Raw genomic sequence first — 11,186 nt, forward strand, 5'->3', positions numbered from 1 at the left:
TTTTTTTAAAAGGACTTTCTTTGAACATCAGCCTAGTGAAAGCCTGTTTTTAAGGCAGTGGCTTTCAAATTTTTTTCCAATTTGAATCCCCAAAATGCTTTTTTCAAAGAACTGCAGACTCCTATAAACCAAATGCAAACACGCCAGTAGGCCTAACTCCTCTAACTATGTTTTTTTTATGGGTCCACAGGCCTTTGGTTGAAAATGACCATAGTAGGTTTTCTTCCATGTTTCAGCATTTTATACTATTTTTGACATAGCTGATTTCCTGACTGATCTCCAATAGTTCAGCAGATCATGCAAGGACACTAGCTAATACATACCTAATTCCAGCATGGAGAGTTGCTTCACTGTCCTGTCTAGTTTCAAAGGGAAAACTTGTTACATTATAACTCGGTATATTTTGAGGAATTCTCTTTTAATTTAAGGTTTTGCTACTAGTTAATTTTCATTGACTGGTGACTTTAGGTATTGCCCTGAATGTCGAAATGATGCAAGTGAGGTGGTTTTAGCAGGAGAGAAATTAAAAGAAAGTAAAAAGAAACAAAAGATGGCATCTGCTAATTCATCTTCACGGAGAGACTGGGGAAAGGTCAGTTTAAAAGTCGGTGTTTTTGTTGTGAAGAATAGTGTATGTTAGTTCTTCGTAATTCTTGGCTGATTGGTCTTGCTCTTTGAAACAGGGTATGGCATGTGTTGGTCGCACGAGGGAATGTACCATTGTCCCCTCTAACCACTATGGACCAATTCCTGGGATTCCAGTTGGCACCATGTGGAAGTTCAGAGTTCAGGTACGAAGCTGAATCCTGGAATGAGCCACTGGAAGGGAAAATGGGATTGATAGAAGTCTTTTATGGGAAACCTGAAGCTCTTATCCCCGAGCACGTCACTGGAGGTGTACCTGCAGAAAGGAAAGAATTCTGGCTTTGTCTAGATCAAGTGTTCCATAACTAATGTTGCATTGTGCTGGCATTTCAAGGTTTTTTATGCCTTTTTTCTGTGTGTGTGTGTGTGTGTGTGTGTGTGTGTGTGTGTGAGACCCCCCCCAAACTAAACAAGCTTGTTTCCAGCATTTTGTCTTGGAGATGTGTAATATCTCCAACTTGTTCTGTTGGTTAGGGTCTCTCTCAAGGGTTTAGATATATGAAATAGAAGGGTTTTTTCATCCTGTAAGGGAAGTTGAGGAAGAATGATCGCTGAACCAACTAGATCTTGTCTTTCAAGTTTAAAATGAAGGTTGCTATTTTAAGGCTTTTAAAAACTATCCCCTTGTGCAAGCGTTTCAGTAATATCTGCAGTGTTCTAAAATTCCTGGTTTTTAAATAAGCAATCTAGGTGAGAAAGACTCAAATTTCTAATCTCGCATCAGAAAGCCTTCCATGTGTTCAACTTACTGAAACACCCAAGTACCTTTTTTTTTTTTTTTTTTTTTTTTGAAAAGTGTTTTCTTTTTCTGTCCTCTCCTGGATTTTTTTGGATGATGGTGGTGAGGAGACAGTTTGATCCTGTTATATATTCAAAACAAATGCGTGAGAGTGCTATTAGTTAATTTAGTTCTAAGACCAACAGGCAGTCATGTTGATAATAGCCTCTTGAGAGCAGCTGCCTAGCAAACTTCTTCTTTTTTTTTTTTCCCCCCCCCCTCCCCCAGGTGAGCGAATCTGGTGTTCACAGGCCCCACGTAGCAGGTATACATGGCAGAAGCAATGATGGTGCCTATTCCCTTGTGCTGGCAGGAGGCTATGAAGATGACATAGTAAGTGAATCTTGATTATTTATATTTGAGCACCAGACTAACTCCTTGTAGTTAAAACAAGGACTTGGTCTTAATTACTTTTTACATTCTGCATCAGATGTTTCCCCATCTTGATGATACTTATGTTCTTCAGAATAAAACTAGGCAAAGAAAAACTACAATACAGCAGCAAGTGTCAACCTGAGAAATGAGGTCAACTGAATTCAGTTTAGCATCTATATGTCAGCTCTTAATCCAGGAATCCTTAGCTACCTTTTCAGGCTCTCCATTTCATCCACAGTTTGAACAGAGAATCTCGCTGTATATCTTACCAGATCTTCCTGTGTCAGAAGAGTGTTAAGCACAAAACTTGGGACAGAAGTGCTACTTCTCAATATACCTGTCAGCTTTGCTAGCCAAACCTAACCCTTGCTAGGCTTTACCAGAGATTACTGCTCATTCTTTTTACAGATCACCAGTGTGTTACTAGCTGCCCCCCCTCCTCCCCCCAAACCTGTTAAACCTCATGGAAAACAGATGGCCACAAATGTAAAATGTATCTGGACTGAAGTTGCAAGTCTTAATTCTGCATTACAAGGCCATGTGGTGGTGCAAGTACTGAGACATAAGTTACATTATCTAGAACGTACCATGCACTTGCAAGCAGATTCTGTGCGAGTGCTTTGCTGCTATCTTGGCAGAGGTCCCTCTGCACTATTAAGGTGTGTGATGAGACAACAATTGTCACTCTGACTTTTCTATATTCTTATTGGCAATATAAGAGGATCGTAGGCAAACTGACTGTGGGAGAGTTAAATAGCGGAATCATTTTTCCTATTTCAGAATACTGTGTTAAAGCTACCAGATGAAAAACTCTTCTCATGCTTTGTTTTGAATTATTTTGTGAATGTGTTGAAACCATCCATATATGTTTCAGGATCATGGAAATTCCTTCACATATACAGGGAGTGGAGGTCGTGATCTTTCTGGAAACAAACGTACAGCGGAACAGTCTTGTGATCAAAAACTCACCAATATGAACAGGTTGGCAATGCTTATGCTCCATTCTTGAACTTAGTAGCTGGTGATCTGTCAACCTGAAAAATTCTTTATCCAGTCCATGTCAAAAGAAACCAGCTAAGCAGAAAAAATTTCAAAGTTAAGTTTCCGCTGCACTGAAGGCTGTAGATCAGTTGAGCAATGGAAGCATTTCTTCTAGCACATGGTAAATGAAGCAGAATTGTAAATGGGATTAGTCTCAGATTAATGTTGACTGAAATTTAAGAAATGGAGAGAAATTAGTGTAGAGGTTTTCATACTCTCCTGAAGACCTTTGCAACCCTTTGTCTGTGAGCCATCTTGGGAGACCAGATCACTTGCAAGTTCTAAATTAGACTTGGAAAAGCTAAGCATGTTGATTGTTTGGTTTGTTTGTTTGTAAACTTGGTTTGTTTGTTTTTACATATAAGTGTATTTTTGCGTGGAGAAGGTGTTTACATTGGGATAATATAATGAATAATCTGCATATTTAAAATACAGCCCCTAGTAAGGATGGTTAATAACTATCTCCAGAATTTCTATCAATATACAAGATACTTGAAAGGATTATTTAATGCAAAACAAAAAGACTGGCTGCATTCTTTCCCCAGATGAAATTCAGCAATGGCTCCTTTTGTACCTGCAAAGTGGTGGTAGCTTCCAGGTTTTTGGTAGGCCATTGCTATGGTTCAATACAATACTAGTACACTACTTCTCTTTGTAATAATGGTAATCAGCTGTAGCAATGTGTTACTCTGAACAACACTTAACAAGTGTAGTTAAATCTTTTACTTATTAGATGGATTACCATGCATGCTGTCGTTTGCTTTATCCTCCCTCTTTGATTCTGGAGCAGTCTGTCTGGTAAATACATTACATTTAATGAACTTTCTCTTACAGAGCTCTGGCTCTGAACTGCAGTGCCCCCATCAATGACAAAAATGGAGCTGAAGCCAAGGACTGGAGAGCTGGAAAGCCAGTTCGAGTGGTGAGAAATGTAAAAGGAGGCAAACATAGCAAATATGCTCCAGTAGAGGGGAACAGATATGATGGAATATATAAGGTAAGAAGGATTTGAATTCTACTGAATTAGGGAAGGATAATTTAGTTATGGTAAAAGGGGTTTTATAGTTTCTAGTGGACTTATATCTGGCTGTTTTTTAGGTGGTAAAATACTGGCCTGAGACAGGGAAATCTGGATTTTTAGTGTGGCGCTACTTACTTAGGAGGGATGATGAAGAACCTGCTCCTTGGACGAAAGAAGGAAAGGACAGGATGAAAAAGCTTGGCTTAACGATGCAGGTACTCTTCTGGAACGCTGTCATGTTTTCATTGGACTTGATAGCTAGCAAGAATTTTTCTGTTATGCATTCTTGTTGAGGATGATCTACTTTGCATTATGTAGGAAACTAAGAATTAGGACAGTCCTCCTTAGACTGAGGGAAACAAAAATGCTTTCAATCTCGTGGGTTGTTTGTTTTCTTTTTACATCAGGAGGCTAAACAGACAAAACAATTTCTTGTACTGAATTTTTAGTCTGAATAAGTGCTTTGCAAGAGCAGGGCAGGGAAGAAGTAAATGTGTTTTTTTTAATTTGTTGCATGCTGACAAATACTTCAAACACTACCTTTTAATTTCAAAAAGTGCCACTCCCCCCCCCCTTTCAGAATTAGGTTTGTAGGAAAGAGTGATCAGAAAACATAAAGAAAATTGGAACCATTCTCAATTTGTTGTGATATGAATTGGCAGAACTTAATACTCATTTCACTGAGCTATGTTTTAATACTTAGACTACACAGTAAATGTAACTTAAAGTTGACTGAGCTAGTATTCTATTTTGTTTGGACATTATCAGCAGAATAATTAAATCTGCTGTTAGTTGCAAATGCACAAGTTAGTGAAAAGAGGAAAAAAATATTTAAACCTTCAGTCAGAATTAAGCCAGCAGACTTGAACAGGGATTGCTAGTACTATTTGTAGCCATGGATTTATCACTTAAAAAAGACTTCTGGAGCAAAGGAAGTTCCAATTTTTAACAGATTTATGTGACCAGTTCATGGCATCTTAGGTTATCAGTAACTGCTAGCCCATTTATTCTTGTTTCTTATTAAAAGAATCTGTTTCAGTTTACTTTCTGTCAGTGTAGCAAGGTATTGTCCAAGCAACTGATTTCTTGTTTAACTTTATAATACTCTAGTGATGGTATGAAAAGTCTGAAAAGTTAACTCTGACGTTAGACCTGCTTTGAGCAAGAGATTAGACAAGATGACCTCCAGAGGTCATCCTTGCAATCTGTAATAGTCTGTAATTCTCTGAATCGGCATGTTTGCATTGGATGCTTTTTGTTTTGTTTTTTTTCTGTAGTATCCTGAGGGGTATTTGGAAGCTGTTGCAAATAAAGATAAAGAAAAAGAAAATAATGGAGATGATGAGTTTGATACCCCAGGGAAAGGAAAGAGGAAAAGGAAATCAGCAGGTTTGTGGAGTAGGCAAGTGAATATAGCAAGCCTTGTAGGTTTTTGTGTATTTTACATAGTTAATCTTTTGTGGTTGCTTTTTGTTTGTTCATTTAAGAAATCACGTTTTTCTTTCAGGTGGGGAGGAAAAACTCATTACCTCTCCTACAGGGACTCCAAAGAAAACTAAAGTTGAGCCATACAAGCTGACATCTCAGCAAAAATCTCTTATAAAAAGTGATGAAGTCAATGAAAAACTATGGAATGAAGTACTAGAAGCTCTCAAAGATGGACCGGTAGATCATACTTTTTATCCAGAAATATTGTCAATTAATTACTGTACTATTACTAGATCTAAACCTCTTGGCTGCATAAAGAAGCCTCAGAACTCTAGCTTTTTTTTTTTTCTTTCTTTCTTTCTTTCTTTCTTTCTTTCAGTGTAGGCATTCACAGGATAACTTAATAGCACTGTATTTGAGGTCAATTAAAAAAGATAGGAGCTTGTTAATGTGACTTTTTTTTTCCTCCTTGAACTTTGCAGGAAAAAAAATCATGATGGCCAAAACAATCCCTTGCATTTTACAGCTTTTTTGGGTGTGCCTTTCAGTTGCTTTGTATGATGTACTTCCAGAGGGTAATAGCAGTAAGTTGATTCAAATGTTCTCTTTGCAGAAATTTCTAAATAAAGTCGAAGAGGCCTTCCTGTGTATTTGCTGTCAGGAGGTTGTGTTTCGGCCAGTCACAACTGTATGCCAACATAATGTGTGCAAGGTGAGTAGTTGGTATACCTATACTGTATAGCAGCTGAGCAGCAAGCCTTGAACTAACTACTTAGTGGTGAGAGAGGTGGGTTTTTTTGGCCAATATTTAGTCTTTTATCATTAGTCAGGTTTATATATGAAAACTAATGATTTGGTAAAAATTCTTTAGCATAGAAAAGTCTGTGCTTTAAAGAAAGTTCCACTATGGTATTGCTGTTATTTGACTTCTTAAAAAGGCGGCAAGGGAAGCTCTCCGCTGGCAAAGTAATACTGTTAGGTTACATTGATGGACTTGTTGACAGTGTTGCAGAGTGTATGGTTTTCTTTTTCTTTGTTTCTGAGGAATGCTGTGAAGTCTTTTTGCAGAAACCCTGTCTTTAACGGTTGCAGGGGAATTCTTGATCTTTAGTACTGTAGTCATATGAAACATCCATACTGTATACTTAGCTATTGTGCCCAGGACTAACACTCTCTGAAGAAAATTATTGCACAGAATGAAAGAGAAAAATTGTCTTGTCTCCAGCTGCCTGCCTTGCATTGTTCTGGGCCATTCCCAGTTCTAGTCAATACCTGGGTGAACTAGGACATAAAAGGCATTTCATTCTCCAGTAAGGACTTGTAGAGTAAGCTAAATTGCATACCTGTACTTCTTAACCATTTTATTTTTCTCTTTCACCAGGATTGCTTGGATAGATCCTTCAAAGCTGAGGTGTACAGTTGTCCAGCCTGTCGCTATGATCTCGGCAAAAATTATACCATGCAAGTGAATGAAACACTGCAGACCATTCTAACTCAGCTCTTTCCTGGATATGGCAATGGACGGTGATTTTGTAAAGCACTTCTAATTTTCTTTTGTTCAAACTTATTAACGGGTTTTCAACGGGCTTAATTTAAAAAAGTAGTCTCTGTGTTCTCCCAGACCCCTAAAAAAAAGCTTAAAGTCTTCCTTGTTTAAAAAAAGGAACTATAAACTTCGAGGAATCTCCTTTTGTATGTTTGTGGGTTTCGTTTTTGTTCTAAATGTGGCATTTTTTTTCTTTTCCTGAAACCTGCCATTCATCAGCACAGACTATATATATATATATTTTTTTCCAATGGACTTACAAAATGCTTCCGGTAAGGCTGCTGACAATTGTGAAAGTTCTCGGAGTGCCCTCTACCCCTCCTTTTTTTCCCCCCTCTCTCCTTAAATTCCCCCAAAATGGCTTGGTTGCTAGAACAATCTTCAAAGTTTGTGGATTTGGCCATAAAGGTAGATTTGTGCATCACCTTGGCAGCATTTTGATGCTCAGCTTGTACAAGATGGTACCTGGCTTATGTTCTATTACCACAAGTGGGTATTTACTATTTTCAAAGAACTTTTTTTATACATTTGACAGACTATCAAAAGCCATTTCCTGCTAATCTTGTGTATCAAAGCTGCTTGCATATAGCCAAGTAGTTGGAGCAATATGAAGTACTACCTCAGTTGGACTTCTCTCTTATTATGGAACTATTTGTTCAGCCAGGTGCTGTCTTCTATCCAGAAATGCCATTGTGGAATATACTAAAGCCATTCTTAAGTGCCTTTTGTCCTTTTCTGAAAGACTGGGCTCTGAATCACCATATACGATTTTTTTGTAAGCACTGAATTGTTTAAACTTGCCAACCGGATTTTATTCTTTGGATAAAATATAACACTGTAGCTGTATATGATTAGCATGGATTTGCAAACTTTCAGGTTTCCTCCTAATGCTAGGTGTATTATGGTAACATGACTTCTTTGTTTCACTGCATTTCTACCTGGAAATGGAGAATAACCAATTCTGAATCTTTTTTATGAAACATTTTTTATCGTACATGACACCAAGAAGGCTTACTTTTGTGAATGGATTGTCTTTTTCTAACATTACCAAAGTTTGCAGTTTAATACCTCAACATGACGGGGATGTTTTAATCACACTTCACTGCAGACAGACTGGAACAAATGTGCCTGCTTTTGGTTTTTTTAACTCTTACCCTTTTTAAAATTATAATGTTAATATGTTAGGGAAAAAACATTTTATAGGGTTTTTGCTGAATTTGTCAATTTTTTGTACAATGTGCAAGTTGAAGTTCTCAAAATAAATATCTTTTCAGATTAAAGCGTTTACTGTTTTCCTTTACCGCTTTCTCTAGTTTCCAGGTCTAGTCACTTGTGCCAGAATTTATATTTGTTCCATTATGTTAATCTTTTCTAAGGCCTACTATTTTAATTATGATTTTTTTTTCCACTATGGAGAAGTTGTGGAAATTAACTAGTTTGATATTCTTGTCTTAAAAAATGTGCTTTTAGGCAACAGTGAGAAACATGTATTCTGTTTAATTTTAGAAAATGGAAAAAAAGCAAAACAGGACTCCCCAAATCTCTCTACCTTTTTGGAGTAACTTACATTAGGTTTTAGTACTGTGGAAATCTAAATGTGAAGTGGGAATCTGAATTGGCTGCATATTTAATGAAGAAAAAATTGTTAGAACTGCCATGATGTGTCATATTAGAGGTGTTTATAGCAACTAGTGTGAGCATCCATATCAACTTCTCCAAATGGAGAATTAGAAACATTTAGTTTTCATAGACAAATGCAGCTGAAGTGAACGAAGAACACATGCAGGCATTTAAGATGTTGAAAATTAAAGCTGTGAAATTGTACAACTGTCACTTAATCTGCCCTCTTTAAAATCAGTTTATTTTCAGGTCAGTGTTAACTTTAGAGAAAACTTGCACATTTCCAATTTCAGATGTTTTTACTGAAATTGTCCTACTTTTCATTATATATTGTAATGACAAGGATTTGGGGGCAGGAGAAATTGAGGAAGTGTGTGTGTGTGTGTGTGTGTGTGTGTGTGTGTTTAAATAGAAGGAGAACCTGTTGCAATGACTTCCTTAGTATGTTGTTTTTTATTATATATGGAATTTTAAAAACAAACTTTGTTTTCCTATATAGGCTTTCAGTGTAGTTTTCTGGTTTTTAGTGTTTATTTACCATAAAATTAGAACTTCAGTGCAATGTCGATAATTTATAACTTTAGGCTTGTAGATCTCAAAACAAAGCTGTAGTAGCAAAATTACTGTGCTGTAAGTCTAAGGTGAGCTGGTGTATGGCTTTGGATAGGAATGGGTTGCTTTTGTGGTGGCAGAGACTGTTAACTGGATGATGCTTTTGTTTCTTGTACGTTACTTGCGCGTGCATTTTGTAGGTATACATTTCTGTTGTGGAATTCTACAGGGTAAACATCCAGCATGTGATTTGGTAAAATGAATGTTCATAGATAAGGAATCAGGAAACCAGAATAACAACACTGAAAAACAATACAAGGATCTTCCTTCTATTTTGGGAATTCCCATCTCGCTTCCCAGCCAGCGTACAGAATCTATGGTCTGCGCTATTTAATTGGACACAAATTAAAAAATGCCCCTGATACTTCTTTACCCTGGCAGGCTTCCATGGCTGTGTAATTGCAGCGGGTATAAAAAGGCTGTTCCTCTGCGGTGATGGAGGCAGGATGCAAGGAGGGCTGGGAGTCCTGGTAACAGGCACACAGGTACTGCGGGCATTAGGGCAACCTGTAGCTCCAGCATCCCGGCAGCCTCTGCAGGAGAAGGTGCAAACTGCAGACGGCCTTGCCAAAACCTCCCAGCCATGAACTCTGTCAGGAGCATGCCACCCACCACCCCTCCGAAAACAGCTGCGCAATGATAGCAGGGTATTGTTGTAGCTAGGGGGCGGGAAGCAGCAATGAAGTGTAGGTAAAACCCACTGATCTTAACGAAGGAATGGTTGGGGGCAGGAGGAGACAAGTGCAGTGTTGCTAGCTGATGACTAATTTTTTTTTTTCCTCTTTTTAAAGCTCTAGCTCCTCGAGTCATGAGGACGAGAGAAACGCTATGTGTGTGGGAAACAAACTATACAGGTGTTGCAGCTACAGAGAACCTAAAAATGCTACCACAGTATTGTAAAAGCTTGAACATGAAACAGCTGAACCGCTCATCTTTTTTATGATAATTCCACCAGGTAGCGTGTGTGTGTTTTCTTTTTTTTCTTTTTTCTTTCTATTGCAGGGCTGGTGCCACCAGCTCTAATCTTGCTATAACTTACAGTGCCATCCAGGGGCTGCTCTTCCCTCTCCGGGGCCGTTTTTCCTCACGCGAGCCTCGGGCAGATGGGCCAAACGGGCCAGTTCCCACGTGCGGCGGCCTTTCCCTTCGCTGACAAGGCCGGACGGCTCACTGGGGGCGACCCGCCTCGCCGACCGCCATCTCGCCCGGCGTCGAGGGCGAGCTCGGGCTGCCTGGGCGCGAAGCCTGCCCGCGCTGGGCTGCAGCCCGGGGCGGCGACACCGATTTACCTCAGCGTAAAGCCCGCCCCGGGGTGCGACGCCGCGGGCCTGAGGCCCCGGGGCCGGGCCCAGCGCGGGCTGCCGTGACGGGATGCCCCGGTGATGGCGGGGGGCGAGCGGGAAGGGGGTGCTGGGGGGTCACTTTTTGGCCTCCCCGCTGCAGGGGGGAGCCCCGGGCCCGGCTCCCACCTGCCCCCGCCGCCATGAGGCGCTGCGGGGAGGGGGCGGGGCCTCTCCGCCCCATTGGCGCAGGGCGGCGGCAGCGTCTCCCCCCCCCCCCCCCCCCAACCCGCCCGCGCGCTGCTGTGCGGCTCCTCACGTACTCACCGCCCTGCGCCCCAGCCGGAGCGCAGGGCCGCGGCGGGCTGACGGGCAGCCCGCGCCGCCTATCGCCGCCCGCCTTGCGCGGCTCTCGCCCAATTGCAGCCGGGGGAGGGACACCGTCTCCCCTCGGCCGTGTCCGATTGGTAGGAAAGGTCTGAGCGACGCGAGAACGGCCGGCTGTCCTGCCTGTTGGTAGGCGGGGCCGCTGCCTCAGCTCTCTCCACCAATCAGAAAGCCCCCTCGCCTTGTTGTTCGGTGCCTAGCAGCGCCACGGGTCGTAGCGGCTGCCTCTCAACGGCGGCGCTCCCAATCGGCGCGGAGGTGGTGGCGGCTGCAGCCAATAAGCGGGTTGAAGGGGCGGGCAGCAGGTGCTGGCCGTGGGGTATTGCCGATATCCCCCGCCGCCCACCTTTTCCGCTCTCTGCCCCCCTCGCCGGGTCGCTCGGCGCTGTGGTGACCGGGAGCCGCGGGGCTGCCGCCGCCGAGGGGGACCGCCGCGGGCTCAGGTACGGGGGC

The 11,186-nt window shown here is 41.5% G+C and overlaps 2 protein-coding genes and 1 long non-coding RNA gene across 17 annotated transcripts in view; 2 read left to right on the plus strand and 1 right to left on the minus strand.

Annotated features, from left to right (window-relative positions):
• UHRF1 (ubiquitin like with PHD and ring finger domains 1) overlaps positions 1-8,110 on the plus strand; it is a 43,854-nt gene extending 35,744 nt beyond the window's left edge. For 8 of the 10 annotated variants that reach the window (XM_026067203.1, XM_026067207.1, XM_026067211.1 and 5 more), the window contains 10 exons: positions 469-592; positions 684-791; positions 1,652-1,756; positions 2,673-2,779; positions 3,674-3,836; positions 3,938-4,075; positions 5,138-5,249; positions 5,368-5,525; positions 5,902-6,000; positions 6,670-6,921. In XM_026067203.1, coding sequence (XP_025922988.1) covers positions 469-592; positions 684-791; positions 1,652-1,756; positions 2,673-2,779; positions 3,674-3,836; positions 3,938-4,075; positions 5,138-5,249; positions 5,368-5,525; positions 5,902-6,000; positions 6,670-6,816 — 1,261 coding nt within the window. In that variant the 3' untranslated portion in view covers positions 6,817-6,921. Of the gene's footprint in view, positions 1-468; positions 593-683; positions 792-1,651; positions 1,757-2,672; positions 2,780-3,673; positions 3,837-3,937; positions 4,076-5,137; positions 5,263-5,367; positions 5,526-5,901; positions 6,001-6,669 lie in introns of those variants that run through there. The other 2 variants (XM_026067201.1, XM_026067210.1) reach the window with 2 other exon arrangements.
• A 201-nt stretch (positions 8,111-8,311) lies between these two features.
• LOC112966775 lies at positions 8,312-10,597 on the minus strand. Its single transcript, XR_003253736.1, has 2 exons — positions 10,106-10,597; positions 8,312-9,599 (listed from the first exon to the last, which is right to left on the minus strand). It is a non-coding gene; the product is annotated as an uncharacterized LOC112966775 (long non-coding RNA).
• Positions 10,598-11,024: 427 nt separating this feature from the next.
• The window catches only part of KDM4B (lysine demethylase 4B), a 94,670-nt gene continuing 94,508 nt past the window's right edge, over positions 11,025-11,186 (plus strand). For 3 of the 6 annotated variants that reach the window (XM_026067113.1, XM_026067114.1, XM_026067118.1), the window contains exon 1: positions 11,040-11,176. The gene's annotated coding sequence lies outside the window, so the exon portion shown is untranslated. Of the gene's footprint in view, positions 11,177-11,186 lie in introns of all 6 variants that reach the window. The other 3 variants (XM_026067116.1, XM_026067117.1, XM_026067115.1) reach the window with 3 other exon arrangements.

The sequence above is a fragment of the Apteryx rowi genome, unplaced genomic scaffold (assembly GCF_003343035.1).
Source record: "Apteryx rowi isolate R43461 unplaced genomic scaffold, aptRow1 scaffold_254, whole genome shotgun sequence".
NCBI classification, from domain to species: Eukaryota; Metazoa; Chordata; class Aves; order Apterygiformes; family Apterygidae; genus Apteryx; species Apteryx rowi.